The 20599-nt window shown below is 42.8% G+C and overlaps 1 protein-coding gene across 6 annotated transcripts in view; it reads left to right on the forward strand.

Moving 5' to 3' along the window:
- The window catches only part of pde10a (phosphodiesterase 10A), a 55873-nt gene that overhangs the window by 17128 nt on the left and 18146 nt on the right, over positions 1-20599 (forward strand). For 4 of the 6 annotated variants that reach the window (XM_034608363.1, XM_034608366.1, XM_034608364.1 and 1 more), the window contains exon 3: positions 13951-14082. In XM_034608363.1, coding sequence (XP_034464254.1) covers positions 13951-14082 — 132 coding nt within the window. Of the gene's footprint in view, positions 1-1524; positions 2042-13950; positions 14083-20599 lie in introns of those variants that run through there. The other 2 variants (XM_034608368.1, XM_034608369.1) reach the window with 2 other exon arrangements.

The following is a 20599-nucleotide window of genomic DNA, read 5'->3' on the forward strand; positions in this document are numbered from 1 at the left end:
GCCAGTGTCCTGTAAATATGGCTATTCCTAAACAGGAGGGGTGATGCATTCCTTGGCCTTAAAGGCCTATTATTATTATCATGATTATTATAATTATTATTATTATAACTCAGCTCCTCTATTCAAGTGAGAGCATCTAGTCTAAATATTTCAGATTCACTGTAGCTGCGTAGTCTTTGCAGACTTTTAGGCCTGTGCTGAAGTATATACCTGATTTATTTTATTGTTCCCATTCGATGTGATATTTACAATTATAATTTATGTAAATGTACGACTGAGCTGGCCCGGTGAAATAAATCAGTTGAACACATTCCTTTTGTAAATTCAATTCTGCGCAGGTCAGGAGCTGAAATATCAACAGTCGAAAGAGGCAGAAAGAACAATCTTGTTTTACTTAGGAACCTTATGTGAAATTTCAAGCTGGATTAGACACTTGGTTCGTACAGTGTCAGTCTCTTTTCTTCCAATTCCCTCATTCTGCTCAGGTTCGAACCTGGCACCCCAAGACCAGGGAGTAAACCAGTGCCTTGCCAAGTGGCGTATCAGTGAGGCACCAAGATGCTTAAACCCAGGTTCTTAAAACAATGTAATGTTAATTTGTTCATTTTTACACGAGCACATTTCGTTGATGTGTCCGTCTCCTCCCTGACGGGTGAGTGGTGGGTCGGGAAACAGCAGCGCAGGAGGCTCGGCCCCTTTTACGCAGACACATTGAGGAACGGGAACAGCAGCTCGGCCCAGCAGCGTCAGGAGGAGTCCGTTGACCAGACACGTCAAGTGCTGCAAAACACAGGAAACACCAACAATTCACCCTTCAGAATAAAACAAATACGTTTTTTATAGTAGAAAGTTTACTGGCTGTGTCATATCATATTACATTGATAGTAATGATAACCAGTTAATTATATTTGAATATAAGATATGATTTAAGCACTCTGTCATTATAGTTGGTGGTGGCTGTGGCCGTGGGGGTTGAGCGGGTCGTCCACTCACCAGAAGGCTGGTGGTTTGATCCCTGGTTCCTCCGTTCTGCATTCTGAAGTGTCCTTGGGCAAGTTACTGAACCCCAAATTTCTCTGAAGGCTGTGGCGACAGTATGAATGATGTGGCATATTGCTGATTGATTGTGTTCATGAATGAGTGAATGGGACTTGTAGCAAACTCGAGTTCTTGAATAATACTGGGAAAAAAAATTTCAAATTCAATTTACCATTTGTTGTAATAGAATGTCGGCATAAGCCATAGCCCTATAACATGTAAGCAGATTAAACAGCATGACTTTGATAACTTATTGTTTAATCTACTTACTATATCAAAAAACATTTTAAATATAGTATTTCTTACAAGGCTCCTTACACAGCATTCTGGCTGTTGGGGGCTTTTATTATGAGAATCTGAAGGGAAGTCGTGACTTGTTGTTGTGGCTGACTTGACGTTGGCTGGCTCCTGTCTCTCCCTCTCTCTCTCCGCGTGTGTGTGTGTGTGTGTATGCTTGCGTGCGTGCGTGCGCGTGCATGTGTGTGTGCTGGTGTGTGTGCGTGTGTGTGTGTGTGTGTGCGTGTGTGTGTGTGTGTGTGTGTGTGTGTGTGTGTGTGTGTGTGTTTACACTCCCATCGCTCTGTGTCTATGCAGCGTCGCCTCCGCTCCTCCAGTCTGCTGCTGAACATCCAGCACAGCGGAGCCAGCGCGCCGAGGAGGCGGACCGACTGTAGCTACACCTCGGCCAGCGGTGCTGGGTCATAGCGGTGGCGGAGGGGGGGCGGTGGTGGTGGTTGGGGCCGCGCACTGCTCTTCTTGCCCTTCCTGAACCGTGAGCACCGAGGACACCACCATCACATCGACGCGTCCTGGAATAGTTTTTCTTTTTTCTTTTCTTTTTTTGTTGTTGTATTTTGTCGCCCAGGCGCACCAAGTTGCTGCTGCAGAGGCGCACTCTTCTCCGAGGCTCCTCTCCCCCCTTTGCGCTCACAATCCGACATGGAAGATGGTCCGTCTTCAACAAGCTGTTTCAGAAGGTTAACGGACTGTTTCCTGGGTGCAAGTAGGTATTTTTGTAAAGCACTTAAGTTGCATTTTACGCAGAAATACGGCGCGTAATGACTTTCAGTAGCAGGGGAGTTAATGGCAGAAACATGGACACATTTTTTTGGGGATGCATTATTTCTGCTGGTCCTGCAGGCGGACGAAATTTGTCTGCTCAACTTTATGAATGACCGATTGAAAGCTGATTTAGATGGGTGGGGACTTCATTGGAAGGGGATTCAGCGGGACTGCCGTTGGTCAAATGTAGCCTGTACCCGTGTGTGTGTGTGTGTGTGTGTGTGTGTGTGTGTGTGTGTGTGTGTGTGTGTGTGTGTGTTTTTTCAGTTTTTTGGTTTCGAACAATTATAAGAGAGAATATGTGGTTGCCATCTCAGTTGTGACTTTGATCTCGGAGGGGACAGTCGGCAGACATGTCATCAGAAAGCCAAGCGCAGTCATGAACAGGAGTGGAGGATAGAAAGTGTAAATATTAAATCCTTTAACTGCATTCTGAAGAAATACAAGTCTATTATTATTATTATCACTATGAGGCTATTATTCTTATTTAAATTATCTGATTAGAATTAGAACTCCTGTAACTAATAATATTCATATTACTCTCAATTTCTCATTCCATAGCTTTGATAAGAATTCCTATTGTCATTATTAGCACAGTGTTATAATAAACATCTAAGGTAGATGTCCTCATAATTTAACTTTATTTATTTTTGGGAAAAAAAGAATACTTAAATGATAAATTGGTGCAACCACATTCAACATTTTAATGAAAATGATAATAATTCCCCTAAAAAATACCTGTCGTTCTCTGGCACGGCTAGTGGATATTTTATATGATCTAATATTTTTCTAATATTGATGTTGCAACTTTCTGTTTTCACAATTTACTCTGTGTCTGTGCAGCACATGAATAATTCTGTCAGTGGCTACCGTTGTTTCACTGCCACCTCAGGTGACCTTTAGTGGCAAGCGAGTAATAAACAGTTAGCCGTTTTGGGGCCTGCGATGCTGAATGATGCCAAAGTACGCACATAGCAGTAAAGTGCAGTCATGGAACGTGTTATTGAGGTACAGTATGTAGGTATCCTGCCCTCGTGCTGACCAAAAAAGGACAATAATTTTAGGTTTCCACAAAGCTTCCTAACTTTTTTTTTTACACTAACAGTGGATGTCAGAGTCAAAGACTTTTAAAAGTTTCATCTACTGTAGGATGAGCTGCGACGTCCGTCCGTCTTATACTATTTTTTATATTAAAAACAAGGCATAGTTAAATATGTTGACTTGAGAAAAAAGTTGCCCTGTCCACTTCTGCCTTAGCTGTGTGTTTGTGTGAGTTACACAGCTCTCAGTTATCCTGCTCTCTCTCCCTCTCTGTCTCTCTGTCTCTCTCTCCCTTCTCAAATGTTGTACAGCTGTCAATTAATCTGGGCTAAACGTAGGATTAACTTGAGATACTGTTTGCCTTTTCACTGCGTGTTTCCCTCTGATTGGTTTGGGATCAGGAAATAATTTGATTATGCTTCACCCAAGGCTTTTTGACAGTGATTAAAAACACATGTGGACATACATTTCTGATACAAGTCATGTGCTCTGTATGTTTTTACACTATTGTTACATCTCGCATTGTTAAATGTACTCACCAGAGGGTACAGAAGGGGCTTTTTCTCTGCTGTTTTCTAGCAACTGATGGTATGTTGTTCCTCCCATCATCGTTTGGCCTTTCTGAAATGGAACTGGTTGCTGGACTGTCCACTGCTCCCTGGAGAGACAGACTCCGGTTTATAAAGACAACATGTTGGTGTATTCGCTCCCTGCTTACTAACATATTTCTCTGCACTGAGTTAGGTCTGTGATTTTTATGAGTTTGAAGTCTCATGTCATGTGAAAATATATATGCATGTGTGAGTTTGAGTGCATTGTTTGTGGTCACTGTGTGAGGTCAGTCTGGGTCAACCTTGATTTGATCTCGCAGGCATTTTGAAACCCAAGTGCTTAGAGGTGTAGTCAGCTATTGTAAGCATCTCCACATGAACTGCTAGTTGTCAATTCTGTGGCTGCTCTGAAAAAAATAAAAAATCCTGTACATGTACACACCCCTGGCTCAGGAAATTGGAATCAAAATAGCTCGGACTGAGCCACAACATGCTATTCCAGCAAATCAGCAACAGGGGGCATTGGTGCTGGTCAGGCTGGTGAACCAGTTGCACCTCTGGCTCTTCCTCTGCTTCTACCAGCTGCAGCCTCAGCCACCGCGCCCATTCAAAACAGAGCTGCACCATGATAGCAGTGAAATTTGAATACCAAGAAGGGGATATTACCTGGCAAACTAAAATAATATTTTACTCGATACAGCAAACCTTAGATCTGTGCTATGTGATAGCGAGTAGGTATTTTAATCAGTGGTGTCTATTTGCCAGTTTGTCTTTGGTAACTCTGGGAGTTTCAATTCAATTTGGATGAAACTTGGCAGAAATTCATCAAAAGTCAAGGACACAGCATGGGATCAAATTACAGAAAATGGTAAAAAGAAAATGAAATGAAAATGAAAAGAACCTGAGATACACATTATACAAGATTATATAAGATTATTATAAAAAAGTGACAATGGACAAGCAAATCTTGACTATAACTCTTTGTCCCATCATGATGCCTCCTGGGAGATATCTCCAGGGACAGGGTTGGGAATGGGCCTACAAGCGCATTTTAAGCCCAACCCATAGGGGGCACCCCGAGTACCAAAACAGTGTACCTCATGGTCAAAATATAACAATTTGGGTAAGCATGCTCTGGAGACAAGTCAAATCTTTAGTGCCGTATGAATTCACATCTTTGCTCATAAATCAAGATGCCATTGTATTAAAACTTTTGATCCTGAAACACTTTACATTAAAGTAGTACATAGTTAATATAATACAGCATGCAGCGTGGGTATAGCATCTCTCCGAGCTCTATTCTACTTTACCTTGGAATTAGATGTCTTTGGCAGCATAACATTTCTCATCCCTCCTCTGTGCTCTTTTATGGAACTATACCACATATCATCAGGACTACCGGGGGGAATCCTGGAGGACCATAAAAAATTCCAAAAAATTCCTGTCACTCTTTTCACTACCCCCCCCCCCCCACACACACACACACACACCTGCAGCTAGACCAGTTGAGTTGTTTCTGTCGCTTAAGGCGTCTATGAATTTGGGGTATTTCTGAAGGAGCGCTGAAGAGAGGGGTGTATCAACAATCTAAATTCATAATTGCAACTGACTCAGTGAAGAAGGAAGTACTGTCAAGCTGGAAGTGCTCACACTGGATATTTCCTGTCTCACCACATCTTCTCTCTCACTGCCAGGGTTTCTCTCAGCACGGTCACCAAAAACACACTTATATCACTTAACATGATTGCAATATGAAAATGAAAGTCAGGTTGAAATTTGAATTGCTAAATAACTCCAGACTGGGCAGAGCATAAGCCAAATAGTTTCTCTTTGTGATTTGTCTTCAGTGTTTATTCAAACTTGCAGGAAAAATCAAGCCAAAGAAAATTAGCTTGTTTGCGGTTTGAGTCCTTTTTTATATCAAGATCTGTCCAGGACTGGATCAGTGCCAGGGCACAGTGCACGATCTGAGCGGGGGAAACAGATGACATTCTCCTCAAGGCGTCCGTTGATCCCTCGTCAGCCTGTCGTGGATTGGGATCTGAGGGGATTGGAAAAGGCCACATGCATGTCGATTTCTTTACAGCTTGTTCTCGTGTCGGGACTCATAAAAGAACACGGCGCTGGAGAAGACACAAGGATCTGTGGTTCTCATTATCGGTTCCCGACTGGGCTCTCTGCACAGCGGCTGCAGAGTTTACCATCAGTCCAGATGTGGAGCTGGGAACATGACCCCTGATTACTGATGTGACTCTTGGGGGGGTGGGCAAGATGCTGTCCCTCTCAGCGACTCCAGCATTACTGTTCAGGTTCATCATCAGCAGTGTTGTTGGCTGTGTGATCTGCAACCTCTGGCTGTCGTTCAGTTTCCTGTCACTGGGGGAAAATACACAAGAAAGTTTTGACTTTTGAGTTGAAGGTTGACCTGCAAGGGGTCTCTACCTGCAATTAGAGTGTCGCGGCCTTCCTGTGACCACACTATTTGACTGTGGATCAAGGGACATGCCTTATCTACATCTGAGTTTGCCATTTATAGCCCTTACCCTTTATGTCTAATGACCTGGACTATGGGAGTGGAAATAATGCAAATTACATTTCCATGGAAATCCCTCTCTCTCTCTCTGTTTGTGTGTGTGTGTGTGTGTGTGTGTGTGTGTGTGTGTGTGTGTGTGTGTGTGTGTGTGTGGTAAGAGAGAGAGGTGTGATCTTGCATGTTTGTGCAGCGGTGTTTGTTTTTGCCATGTGGGGGCGTGTCTCTGGAAGTGAGGGGACCGCAGTCCACGGTGAAACAGCGTTTTCTTAATTTGACAAATTTTCACTGACTGGTGTATTGATTTAACCGCACCGGTCACCTCACCCTTGGCTGTTTTGGAATGTGGGGGGTGTGTGTATGTGTGCATGCATTGAATACACACACACACGCTATACTTTCATGGGCACAGACTGAATGAATAAATGAGGTGAGCAGTGGCAGAGCAGTGGCAGAGCAGTCGAAGCATTTTCATCTTCTGTGTTTGCTCTTTTTTTCCTCTTCGTCGCTCACTGGATGTCAGTCTTGGACGCTGTGCTCCAGCCCTCCCATAGATAAGATAAGAACCACATGCTCTTCCCACCTCCTGGCAAGGGAGTCCCAGGCGGACCTGCTGACGCACGCACCTCGCAGCAAACACCCGCCCCTTTCCTGCCTCAGCCTCATGTCGGGAGAGTGAAAAGTAGTACCTTGGCAGCTTGCCCTTGACTCTCTGCCAGAAGGAGTGCACATCTAGAGAAGTGGTCTTTTCCCTTTCTCGCTCATGTGCATTTCTCATCCATGTTTTTGCAGAGGAGGAACACCTTGCTCACGAAACATTGGCCATGTTTGGCCTCTTCTTTTTACATTACGGCTCAGTATCGTCTGACAGAAGTGCTAAAGACACATGTTCACCTGTGTTCTGGCACTGTCACACTGATAGTTAACCGCTGCATGAGACAAAGAGATGATGAGTGATGGAGATGGGTGGAGCTGGTTGCTTTTGACATGTGTTTTGCTTTATTTTCAGTGCTATATAGTGTAAGTCCCCATGTCTTTGTAATCCTACATTTGCTGAAATATAACCTGAAACCTGAAATATAACCTATCAACCAATCCTAACATTTGAAAAAGAATATAATCAAAGTACACAAAAAGCTTGTGAAATCAGTTGTACAGTAGGCCACTCAGGTTGGCAAAAAACTGTCTAGACTGCTGAAATCCAAAAGAAAGAGGAGGAGGTCAACCAATCACGGGGCCATATTCGTTCCCCTTGTCTTCACCAAAACCCTGTTGCCTTTTTACTGAAACCCCTGAGCTTGTGGTAACTACATGGAAAGATGTGAACACGTTATGCTTGGCATTCGAATGGTTAAGTTGCGAGAGCACGACTGTTTTGCTACATGGACGCAAAAAACAAATGGGTGTCTGCAAGCCACAGAGGCTAACATTTTAGCAAGCTCACAGATGGGTAACGTAATCCAGGAAATGTCAAAAGCCTAATAACAAAGGGAAAAGATGAGGCTGTAGAGAATATCAATGTTTTTCATGTAAACATTATAACGTTTTCAAGAAAAACTCGGACCAAACAAAACAATTTATCATTCATTTGTATAAGAAAAACTCTTTTAGCTTCCGCCACCATCTCTGATAACGTCAGCAAACATGTCGCAACACCTTAACTGTGAGCTTTCAGACAATTCTAAGGTCCAAGGTCATGAATACGTCAAGAGGGATCATATATTTTACAGTTAACACAACAGTAGCTAGGATTTATTTTCTCGTTCTCCCTCTTCCCTCTGGATAGCTGGTTCCTCATGTGAGCCCCGTTCCTTTGGGAAGATAAGTGGACTGGAGGGGCTGAGGAAAGTTGAGATGATTATTTTAGTTAATGTTCACTTAATGTTAATGCCTAATGTTGCATGTACACTCGTCTGCTTGGTGTTGTGCGTCAGAAATGGTTAAACGTGACTTTTCTTCTATTCTAACGATCGGCACTGATTGTGTCACCCCCAGCTGCAAAAGAAGCAGACTGCACTCACTGCAGAAATTCCTCGAAATGTACAAAGGCCATACCTTCGCATTTCCAGACGTCCCTGCCATGCATTCTGCACAGTCTGCAATATCAATATTAATCAGTCACCAAGGATCAGCAGGTCATAACTGAAAATTGAATGATATGCATCTTCAGAGCTGTGGTAATGTATTGGCAAGAGTAATAAATAACACAGTTGTGGACACAAAGAGAGAAATGATACATTGCTTCACAGGGGTTTCTTTTCTTTTCCTGCAATGTGTCTCATCATGACTTGTGACTCATACATCTCTACCAGAATCTAAATTACTTTAAATTCTGGTGCTTTTTATAAATATACTAACACAATGCATGAAAAAAGCATTTATTCAAAGCAGATTTTAATATACGATGCAGTGATTTACTTACAGTTTACAGCCCCTTTACAAGCCATTTACTTTTCCATATAAAATCAGAGCCTAATAGATTTCCTTAATAAAAAAAGCCCATAAACTTTAATTGTAACTATACAAATTTGAAGCTTATTCAGGATGTTTTGATGCCTGGATTTTCATATAAGTACCACAAACTGGTGGCCCATGTAAATGCATTCCCCCATCAAACGGGAGCATGTTCATATTGAAAGACGCAGACAAACTGAGACCAGCTTGGCCTTCCTTTCCCAGTCCCAGGGTGTGGTGTGCTATACTCAAGATAAGTGTTATGCAACGATACCTCACTGCATGAACTCAGGATTTGGTTTTTACACAGGAAGCCCAAGTCTGAGTCAGGCACCAGAATCTCTGCCAACTGGGCTTAAGCCACTCATAAACATGCTGCACAACACACTGCACTATTTCCCACCTGTGCACTTGTCTGAACGAGCGACATCCTATGACTGAAACTCATTTGAGCTCAGAGATAGGAAACAACTATAACACAATGATTGAACTCAAACATTCTTAAGATCCCGACCATTTTGGTTTGTGACCCCTCACAAAATAGCAACGTCTTGTGCTTTTGTCCCCTCGTCCCAATTCAGATGCAGAGAGCTGCTCTCAGCTTTAAACCTCTTACATGGTTCAGTTTTTAGAATAAGTGTAAGGTGCAATATTTCACAAAAAAGATCAACAATCAGAGAAAACTGCTAATTATTTGTAGAAATTTGTTAAGCAGTTTTTCTTTTCATCTTTACCTCATTAATAATCTCCGGATTCCACAGATTCCAAAGATTTATCTTGCGGCCGTATGGAGGGGGCCTGAGCCTTAGGTTGGAAACTGAACAAACTAGCTCCACCTAGCACAGTAAAATCCTGATGCTTCGGCATTAAAGTCAAACCTTGTTATTTATATAATAACATGAGAACAGCATCATAACTTGTTGATACTTCAAGTAGACTTGATGGTAGTTTACTCCATCAATCCATTTTCCACTATACCACTTATCCTTCTGGGGTCACGGGTGAGCTGGAGCCAATCCCAGCTGACATTAGGTAAGAGGTGGTGTACACCATGGAAATGCCGCCAGCATATCACAGGACAAACATACAGAGACAAACAACCGCTCACGGTCACATTCACACCTACAGACGATTTTACTCGAATATCTTTTAAAGGCCTAATTCTTTTTACTTAGTATCAGATTGGAGTAGTTCCTCTGCCAGTGTTTAAGCGTGATCATAAAGCATAATCATCAATTGTGCTTATAACTATGCTTTAAATTTGAAAAAAGAGACTAACTCTGGTACATTTATATGAACCATTATTCTCATATTAATTAAAGTACACTGTCCCTTTTAAATAAAAGTACCAAAAAAAATGGCAGCATAGGAGCCAAAGTTAATTTGCCCGTACTTGTTTATTTAGACTGCAAATATTAGTTTTTTTATAATTTACGACAAGTTATAAACAAAGACGGGAATAGTTTTCCAATATTTTCTGTTGAGGTTTTATGGTTTAAGGTTAAGTGTGAAAAAAAGGCCCCAAAATGTATCTTGGACTCATGGATCCTGTTTCGAACGTGTCACAGGAAGGTGTCTGCTTAGAGGCGTCTTTTTTCATGGACAATAGTTGCCACAGGCAGTAGTTCCCCACCACAGGTTTACAATATACAGACGTCAACATGGGAGGACCTTCTGGCAGACACTTCATGCACTGGATTAAGGTTTAAAATGTTTTTTAAATAATGTTTGCACATGTTGGTTTGGGTTGAACGCGTTTCTCTGTCATTACGTCTGCTAGAATCAGTGTCAGTGAATGAAAAACGTTCTTCGTTTTTTAACTTGATGACGCCATTGTCTTCAGCACCACTGACCACTGTGGGAAGGAAAATTTCACTGAGGTTTGACAACATGAGAGAGAAAAAAACACTCCGGTGACCATCGCTTCTACTGCAGCAGCCTCCCCCTCTCTCGCCCTCTTTCTCCTGATTGAGTGAGCGTATGCGGTTCCCCGTGGGGTTAACCGTTTTGGACCACAGCATGTGGGACAGATCTGGCTCCACCTTTGATTAGCCACTGTAGTCGCAGGCTTGGGACACTGACGCATTACCCACAGCTCTGAGTGTCACTGCGGTCACATTAGGTTGAGCTGTGGCTCTAAAAAACTTCAGGGGGAATCAGAAAGAAAGCGTGTAAGGTCGGCAGAGAGTAGCAGGAATGTTCAGGAGGGAAAAAAGTGCCATCAATCAGCATCCTGCTGTAATACAGAGGCTGTCGGGTCAAACCAGCCTTTCCTCCACTGGCTTCTTTTTCCACTGTGTGTTATTAGAGATGAACGATATTTACATTTTTTATATTTCTTATATTATATTTTACAGATGAATACATTTGTCCAGATGCCACCGCTGGAGTTTACCTCCTGACTGTGATGCCGAGGGCAGATGAAGATGCTTTTTCATTCGTCATTCACTGAAAAACAAATATTTCAACAAGATAATCAAACTTTGATCCGACAAACATCTTTGCTCTTATGCTTAAGTCCACTGTTGAAGGTTTTCCTGTCATGTGCACCACCTCCGGTTAATGCATTGTAATATTTGATTGTAAGGGGACTGTTGGGCCTTGGTTGGAGGTCTTTAGTTAATTTATTGTCAAGCCCTGAGCCTCAGTCTTGCTGCCTGAAATAAGTTCACAAGCACCAAATGTGCTTTAATCCAAAACTGAAAATAGTCCACAACAAATGCACTATTTACTCCTATTTAAATAATGTTAAAAACAAATACAGTACTGGCACTTGTAGGGTTTTAGGAGATCATTTTGAAATAAAAGCACACATTCATAACTGTTTTTAGATATATGTCTTCAGCAGAAACAAATGTGCTTCGAGCTGACAGCCGCAGACAGAAGTCGGAAAGTACTGAGAGCGAGGGAGAGACTAACACATTGTTGGTTCTTGGTCTCTTTATGTAACTTGTTGAAAATAAAATAACAGAGAACGTACAGTTCTTTTCTTTTATATAATGATTGGTTTGATAATGATTAGTTAATAGATACGCTGAATTGTTCTCCCTGCCCTTTTTAGTACAGACACTGAATTTGGTCGCACTTCCATTGAGGTTAAGGGTTGAGTTAGGTGTTATAAACACTGGCTGTTCCACAGAGCCGTGGTTTGCTCGCTCTTCGCCAATGAGGCTTCACAATCTCCCCTTTTTACATGATTTTCGTCGTTCTGGGCTTGTAATTTTCAGCACCGGGGTGCACCTAGAACGCCGTTTTATCAGCCGTTATATGCCCGTTGCAGAATTCTTATCACTGCTGTTTGTTTTTGCCCCATGGAGATAGGACATTTGACTATTTTCGTTCATGTGCACACATATGATTGCTAAATAATTTTCAGAGCCCATCCACCGCACAAAACTTGTATTCATAAATTCATACAGCCTCTTTGTTTTTTCTTTTTTTTTTGTGGTGTCGCTAATCACAGTGCCTCCTTTGTGTGTCGGATAGGACAAATTTGTAAGGGTGTTTTGCAGCGCTCCCATTTTACTCCTCTTTGTGTGTCTTTCTGTCCCCTGCAGCTCACTTCCACCACCACCCCCCACCCCCTCAACTTTGTCTCATTTATTAAGCCGTGTTCTGCCGATGTGCGTCAGAGCTGGCCAGGAGTCTCGTGAGGCGTTGTGGAAGGCGTCCTGAAGAGCTGTGTCTCGAGTCTGGACAGCGTCATACCACAGCGCCCTCCGCCCCCCCTCTCAAACTTACCCCCACCTCTGTTTGCCTTATTTGCCTGCAACCACCACCACCACCACCCCCCAACACACACACACACACACACACACACACACACCCACACACACACACACACACACACACACACACACACACACACACTGAGCAGATGATCCATCCTAAGTGAAGATCAAATGATTTGTTCGGGGGGGTAATAAATCAAAGGTCATAGGTAGCTGCTCAAGTCTGTTTACAAGAGTCGCTTTGATTCTACAATTAAATTAAACCCAAGCCAGTAGAAGTTCTTCTGAAGATGCAGGTTTTAAACACTTTATACTGACATGCAACACATTACCTGCAGCTGGATTGGAGGCTTCTATCTCCTGCATCTGGTTTTATTTTGTCATCTGGCACAACATCTGTGCCACCCTTTACGAATCATTTTGTAGTCCGCAAGTATCTGTAGCTGCTCACTCCCCCGATATCATGCAGGATTTTAGACTAGACACACACACACACAGTATGACAATATTGTCAAACTGTTTGTGTGTGTGTGTGTGTGTGTGTGTGTGTGTGTGTGTGTGTGTGTGTGTGTGTGTGTGTGTGTGTGTGTGTGTGTGTGTGTGTGTGTGTGTGTGTGTGTGTGTGTGAGACAGCAGAACACATGCCTTCCAGCTGCATGTCCTCCTGTGATTCATACTTGAAGGGAGTCTACGCAGATGCTTCTGATAACCAGACGTTTCGTGAGAAAGCGGTAAACGATCAGAGCCTTCTGAATACAGCAATCTTCTTTCCTACAAGTATCCACTAACTGATACATTTCCTATCTACAACACCATCAAATGTAAATGCAGATTTGTTTTTCCTTTTCTGGGATTTTTTGAAGTTTTGGTTGCCTGTTTTGTAAGCGCTGGGCTGCACGGTCCGATGATGAGATTACGTCTCACGGTTGAATTTAAACAGCTACAAGTCTTTGTTTTTAGACACACTCCATTTAAGTGAGTGACCTAAACATAATGGTTTCCCAGCGCATCATGACTGCCTTTGAGACGCCAGCGGTTATATTAAAAACAACTTTCCCTCAAAGAAGGTCTGGCAAATTGCTTTTTTCCCTGACAACAAAGACAGTGAACAGCAGCACTTAGCGAGCTCTCAAGAACCTAATTGCCTATTAAGCACAATCGAGTCCTCCTTTATCCTGCTGCCTCTGTTGGGGGCTCCTATCCCTGGAGATGAAGCTTTACAGTAAACATAAGTGAGTTAGCCCGGCTATCTGAGAGCTTTAGCCGGAAAATAGGCGCTCCTACCACGCTCACCTCACAGTAAAAGTAAAAGAGAGATGCCCTTCGGCCGTTTCCTTGGGAGGGTTGTTAGGAACAGCGTGTGCCTAAAGTGGGACGTTATTTCCATCCTGTTGTTCTTAAATATCTTTGATTTCTCTCCTCACACCGTTTCCTTGATTTTTGTGCAACATGTCCCGGTGTCTTTTTTGTGTTTCTACAATTTTGCTTCGTCGTGGATAAAGTTGCGTGAAAGTAAAATACATTCTGTTTCTGTACTCCTCAGGCTTGACAGATGAGAAAGTGAAGGCCTACCTCTCGCTGCACCCGCAGATGCTGGACGACTTTGTGTTGGAGAGTGTGAGTGCAGAGACGTTGGACAGATGGCTGAAGAAAAAGACCAGCAGCAGGCCTGCAGGTACAGTATACCCACTCCCACTCCCACACACACATACATGCTGCAGATCCCTGGATCACTGTGACATAATGATTGGATCAGCGGATTTCAGCATATTGACGCACAGTTGTAATTTCTGTAATATTTTGCTTTGGTTAAATGTTTGTACTTTTTAGTTCACATAATCCCATACCAGGTCCCGAACAGTCGACCACAAGTACAGGCTGCCATGAATATCTGCAGCCATGTCAGTCGTTTGCTTTTATTGCGCAGAAAAACTAAAACCTCCTCTCCAAGAGTTTCAAAGGATAACCAGAGCCGAGGCAGACCGTGCCTCTGCGGGTTCCATTTATTATCCCGGCCATTTGCACTACAAATCACTCATCTTCACGTGTTTCCTTTAATCGTCAGTGTGTGTGATAGACAGACGAGAGGGAGAGGGCTTGTCGGGTGTTCACGGGTCATTAGATGTGTTTGAGCGGAGCCGAGTTGAGCCTGTGCCGTGCACTGCGCACACAGCGGACTGTTTCTCAGACCAACCGCATCCATCAAGGGCCCACAGAGCTGGCACTCTGCCCAGTCGAGCTGCTGACGTCAGAGGCGACCTCCAGAGACATGCAGCCGGCTGAAGGGGGCCCAGGGGAGGGGTGGGGATGGTGGCGGCGGTGGTGAGGGGTTGTGCTGGCTCAGGGTGTGGGTGTGTTGAAGTGCAGGGGGAAGCTGGCGGAGGATGGATTTGTCACATTTTGGAGCTGCTTTCTACATGACGTTTACAGACAGTGGTGTTTATTGCTGCTGTGAGACGCTGGTTTCTCAGGTCAGATCCTGCATGGGAAACCGTTTCCTGTATACAGTGTGTGTGTGTGTGTGTTTTGGTTGATACTCGAAAAAAAATAGCCTAAATTATTTTTCTGGTGCCAAGTAGGAATAGTAGTTCAGGGCAGAGCAGATGAATCCTGTGCAAAGCAGAACACTGATTTAAAAAACTTAATGACAGAGCACAAAGATTTTAGTCAGATGTGTTTAAGTGATTTTATTTGATCAGTGTTCAGTTATCATATGGTTCATGAAACAGAATTCACCCGTTGCAAAGGAAATGCATTTTTCCCATGATGTCCGAAGGCTGGATAATATAAAGAACCACTTTGTTTAATAGAAATTGAATGTCCATTACATGACTGCTGGCTGCTCAGATTTAAAATTTGTGTTTGTGTCTATTTGTGTTTTTTCTCCAGTATGGTAGAAATATTGACTTGCAGTCTGTTGAGTTGCTGCACCAAAAGCAGAAGTGACGCTCATTATGATGCATCACATTATTGAAGGCAAGTTTCAGGTTTCATTCGATTCTCATGTTGTCCAGAAAAGCACGTTAATTCTAACCACTGACTGCCGGGAAAAGAGACAAGACCGTCCAGAGTGCTCTGTTTTTGAAAGTGGTCAAACAGTAAACAATAATAATATTACTGACGATCCTGGTGTTACAATACAGCACGGTTTATGTTTGGAACGATAAGCTGATACTGATATTTTAGCTAGTTACCTTTTATGGGGATTGAGAGAATATCTGGAACAGACATTAGTTTGTACTGTGTTAAAATGAGCAGTTGCTAACAGTGTTTGTCCACCTGCATGCCTTTAGCCCTGGTCATGTGTTGTGTGTGTTGAAAATACTAAAGTAAATGCTGCTCGGGTGAAAAGTCTCTTTACACACACACACACGGCTGTGATGTATCTTACGAAGTGCAGGTTTGTGCAGGTTTTTGGGTTACTGGTCTCTGACAAATCGACTGCATTTGTCCCAAAAATCTTCTTTTGTGGTTACATATTTTTTTTTATTGATGTGATTGAGCCAGCAACAGTTGCGAATGAAGAGGATGATTCTAAAATCAACCAAAATCTTTGCATTATTTTCGTGGCTAGAGACTACAGGAATAAGGGGAATAGAATATTTGATGGAACTGTTGCCTGTCGATTTGCATTGTGGGAAATGTAGGCATCTATTCATAAAGATTCCCAGTACAAAGAGTTGCTATTTATTTCCTTAACTGTGTGTATTAAAGATGGTTGTGGAGAGTGAGGTATGTCACATGATGTATGTCACATGATTGGAGCAGCGCAGCTCGAGTTGGCTGCCTGAACTAGCTCGCTGGCGTCACTCCATATGTGTCTAACCTGGAAATAGGGTTAACCACACTCCCTCACTAAGGTTAAAGTTTCTGTCCTCAGTCAGAGTTCCTCTCAGAGCTTTTTTAAAACCCGTCCTGAGCCGGGACGACTTCATAGAATGTTTTTCAACAATTTATGTGTATTGAAAATGCAGTAGGTTTTTATATATTTTTGGGGACATTTTGCCTATATTGATAGGATGGTAAGGTCGCAATGAGAAGAGTCGAAGACACGCAGCAAAGGACTTGGTCAGACTCAGAACCAAACCTGCAACCGCTGCATGAGGATATTAAATAAATATTAAAACTAGAAAGAGGCCTTTAAGAGTACATACCTCCGCCAAGGCCATTGCCCTATCTCGCCATGTTAAAGAAAGTGCTTGTTTATCTGGACCTGCTCTAACAAACAGACAGAGTCATAACCCTCTTGGTGGAGGTCATAACTTAATACAGTATTATTATAGATCAATATTCAGCCACTCTCCCTGTACAGTTGGTTTCTTGAGCTGTGTGAGTGGCGAACCAGACTCGGAGTGAAATCATCAGTAATCACTCTGACAGCTCTCTCGTTATACCTCATGTCTCTCGGGGTTGATCTTTACGTTACATCAGTAATATCTCTTTTAGTCCACTTCCTCTGTGAGACCACTGTGAGCAGACACTTGGGCACCACTCTGAAGCCTCTCAGTGCCTGTTTCCGCTCATATGACAAGCACCGTCTATTTTCTGGGTCATCATGCAGGCTGAATGGTCACTGTGTTGGGATGACTTGACTTTTAGATTTATTTACAACAGTTGTTTAGCTGTTTCAATGCAGAATATGAGAGCAGCAGCAGCAGCAGCAGCAGCAGCAGGACCTGTCATCATGTGATCATCCCTAAGATAACCACTGCTTCCTGGAAGCTGTCCCTGCAGCCAGTGCCGTTCTCACTTATCATATGATAGACAACATTGGATTACATAAATCAGTTTGTCTGTTCACACACAAGTGTGTGTGTATAGTGTTTTTGCAAAGGTTGTGTTGCGGCCTCTAATTTTAGAGAAAGCCGCCACATTTGCACACTTGATACTGCTCTGTGGTAACAATATGTCTTCTCATCGTAACTGAATTACACTTTTGTGCAGTTACATTTACGTATCATGTTTCTGCTTTAAAGTGAGAGGGTGGTTTGATGCAGCAGTGAGCTACAGAGCAGAGAGTTCAGTGAGCAGAACACAGTTTCCCAGAATCCCCTTGGATGTCATTTGACCATTGCACCTGCATTGCAATGTTTACACCACACGCTGCCATGGGATAATTGATAAATCTCCAACCCTCTGCTGCTCCCATGCAGCAAAGGGCTCTCGTTATTGTATATGCTTCATGCAATGCACACACACGCACACACACACACACACACACACACACACACACACACACACACACACACACACACACACACACACACACACACACAGAAACACAGTGTATAAGTAGGAAGCTCTATATTCTTGATGAAGCATGATAACAATAATTTTGAGTCGTTTTTATATTTTTTGTTTCGTTCATATGGTAATAGTCTCATAGTCATACATTACATTTTTCAAATAATTTTTGAAGAAGATTAAATTATATCTAAACTAGATCATTTAATTAATCAAATGTGAGAAAATAGGTTTTAGTATGGTCTCAAAGGTGAGAGGCTGCATACAGAAGATATTCCGATTTTGTATTCAATAAGTCACTCAAGTGAGTAATCAATAGTATAACTTTTCACTTGACCACTCACTTCAGCACTCAACAAGTGCATGAGCAAAATCTGCCAATGTTCCTGATCAGAGCATCATTCTCAAAGCTGATTATCTCTCTGACAGGTCAGGCAGCCATGTCTGGTTAAAAATGGAGAACCTTGTGTTGAAGACGTGTGTGTGTGAGTCTCCAGTGTTCTCTCTGGAGGGCAAGAGCTGGGCCAACTGTGAAGCAGCTGATACTGTTTCTCAGACGTGTTTAGATGGAAGTCACAATGGAAACAAAGATGTGCTTGTGTGGCAGAAACTCATACCCCCCTCCGCTGTGATAAGATAGCTGTCTCACCTGCAGGGCATACCATCACGGGGAGGAGGAGGAGGAAGAGGAGGAGGAGGACCCCTGTGCAGCGCTCAGTATATGCTGCTTTAAATGCTAATAAAAAGAATAAAAAGTTAGTGTCCTTACTTCTGTGGCTGCAATAAAAAACACATTTTGGGGCTTTGAAACTGGACGAATGAACCTCTTGGGGCAACAGCCAATATTTTGAGGCTTCCGGTGTAGGAAGCGGATATCCAGGCCAAGAGGCCGTCTTCTGTTTGCCTGTCCAAGTCGAAGGTTTCTCCATTTTTCTTTTGGTCCAGAAAACATTTTGGCTCATCTCTATTAACAGCTATCTCTATGAATGCAGATAAATTAGCATTTCGGTCTTTTGCTACAACTAATAATTAATGCAGATGCTGCATAATGGATTATTTTGGATTACTATTTCTTATTACGGGGCTATTGCATGTATATTCATTCAAATACAGATTTTGACGTTGATGGCAAGAGACAAATCTTTGAAGTCTTTGCTAAACCAAAAAGTTTTTATAAATATTTATAACTATAGTTAGTTTTTTATTTTGAAAAAGGAAGTCTGGTTGACATTTGAATCTCTGTCTGAAGAGAGACCTGCGCACAGATGACAGGACGAGTGCAGGTGAAGAGAGCAGGGCTGAGATGAAGACGACTGCTGCTGTTGGCAGCTGCATGTCCTCCATGCAGCAGGTCAACACAGGACGACCACTAGGTCGACACGTATTGAGCGCTGAGTCACTGCTAGCTGCCCTTCCTGTGGGAGACTTTGTATCTGTGGCGGCAGATCAATAAAGCGCTCATCAAGTATCGTGCACATTAGACTCAGCTAACTGAGGGATTTTTTTCTGCTCGGTGGAAGCTCAGAGCTGATGGTATCGTCTGGGTGATTCTTCAAATCATTCATCACCACATCTCATCAAACAGACCTGTATGTGAACCCCAGGCTCTGTGTGTTGGTGCCTGGATACAGATACAGGGTTAAGTCTGATGTGTCTCTTCTTTGAGTTGAGGTTTTATTATGATAGATAACGTATTTATTTTCTACTTGGCTGCCCTAAAACAAAAAGTGTTCTTCGCTGATTTTGTATGTGCAGTATTGATGAAAGTAAAAGCAATAGATCTTAATTTCTTTCTTCAAACCACATCATACCACTGTGATGTATGAATGTGCAAAATTCCCGAGAAATTATTTCCTCAAACAGATTTTTCACACCTGCTCCAGAGCAAACAAACATTTCATCTAACTTTCAAAGGTGCAGATAACTCCATATCTCAGGAAACACCTCCCAAAACTACCATGAGCAACATTCAGGCTCAGCAGTGAAATGATTTAATGAAATTATTAGTAGAGTAATTTTTTAATAAGAGTAATCAGTCACAGAATGTCTTCTTGTCGGTTTAAATAGGCAACTCGTGCATTTTCAGGATTTTTTATTTTAGCCGTAGCTTGAGGGGTACAACAACTCTGTGAAGACTGCAGCCATCCTGTTGGTTTAATGTCACGTGACATGGTCATGCTCTGCAGAGCTGGAAAAAGTCAGTCTGCTCTAGCTGCCGGCTCCTTTGTTTCAACTGACTGGTGCAAAACGCTCATTCAAATTTTCAAACAAAATATGCAAAAGCGGCTATTTTTGACATTTTAAGTAAAATTTTAGGCAATGAACGGAAATGTGGTCAAATACAGTGCATGGACCTGTTGAGCTGTTAATCCTCAGAGGAGCTTTGCCCACTGAGCAGAGAAGCACATATCCACATTTGATACCTGCCAACCTAGCAGTGGACGTCAGAGAGCTGCACACCTGAACAACCCTGGGCTGTTAGGGTTCAGGAAACAGTTGGATGGATTTACCGGAAGACGTCTGTTCAGCCTCTGAGTTGTTCGACAGTTGAGTTTAGTGTTGAGTGCGTTGTGATCTGGCAGGTACATTTTCTAAGAACATGTCGGCCCCTCTCCTGCTGTGTTTACTGAAAGCACTGCAGCTCCCTGAAAATATGGGATGTGGCATTAGAGCAGGCTACTGGTCTCTGTCCCCGTGCTGGTGGCTGACCACACACTGTACAGCGATAAAACACACACACACACGCACACACCCGTACGCATTCCTTCCCTCTCAGCCCCAGGGGGAGGTGTATCACTAGAGTTAATCCCCTGACACTTACCTGATGAAACAAAGATGTTATTATTGCAAAACGGGAGAGGCAGGATGTCAGTTTTATATAGTTATGTTAAAGGTTCTGGTCACACAACCGAGAGAACTTGCTTACACACTTCCTGCAGCAAGAGCTC

Source organism: Hippoglossus hippoglossus, chromosome 15, assembly GCF_009819705.1.
Source record: "Hippoglossus hippoglossus isolate fHipHip1 chromosome 15, fHipHip1.pri, whole genome shotgun sequence".
NCBI classification, from domain to species: domain Eukaryota; kingdom Metazoa; phylum Chordata; class Actinopteri; order Pleuronectiformes; family Pleuronectidae; genus Hippoglossus; species Hippoglossus hippoglossus.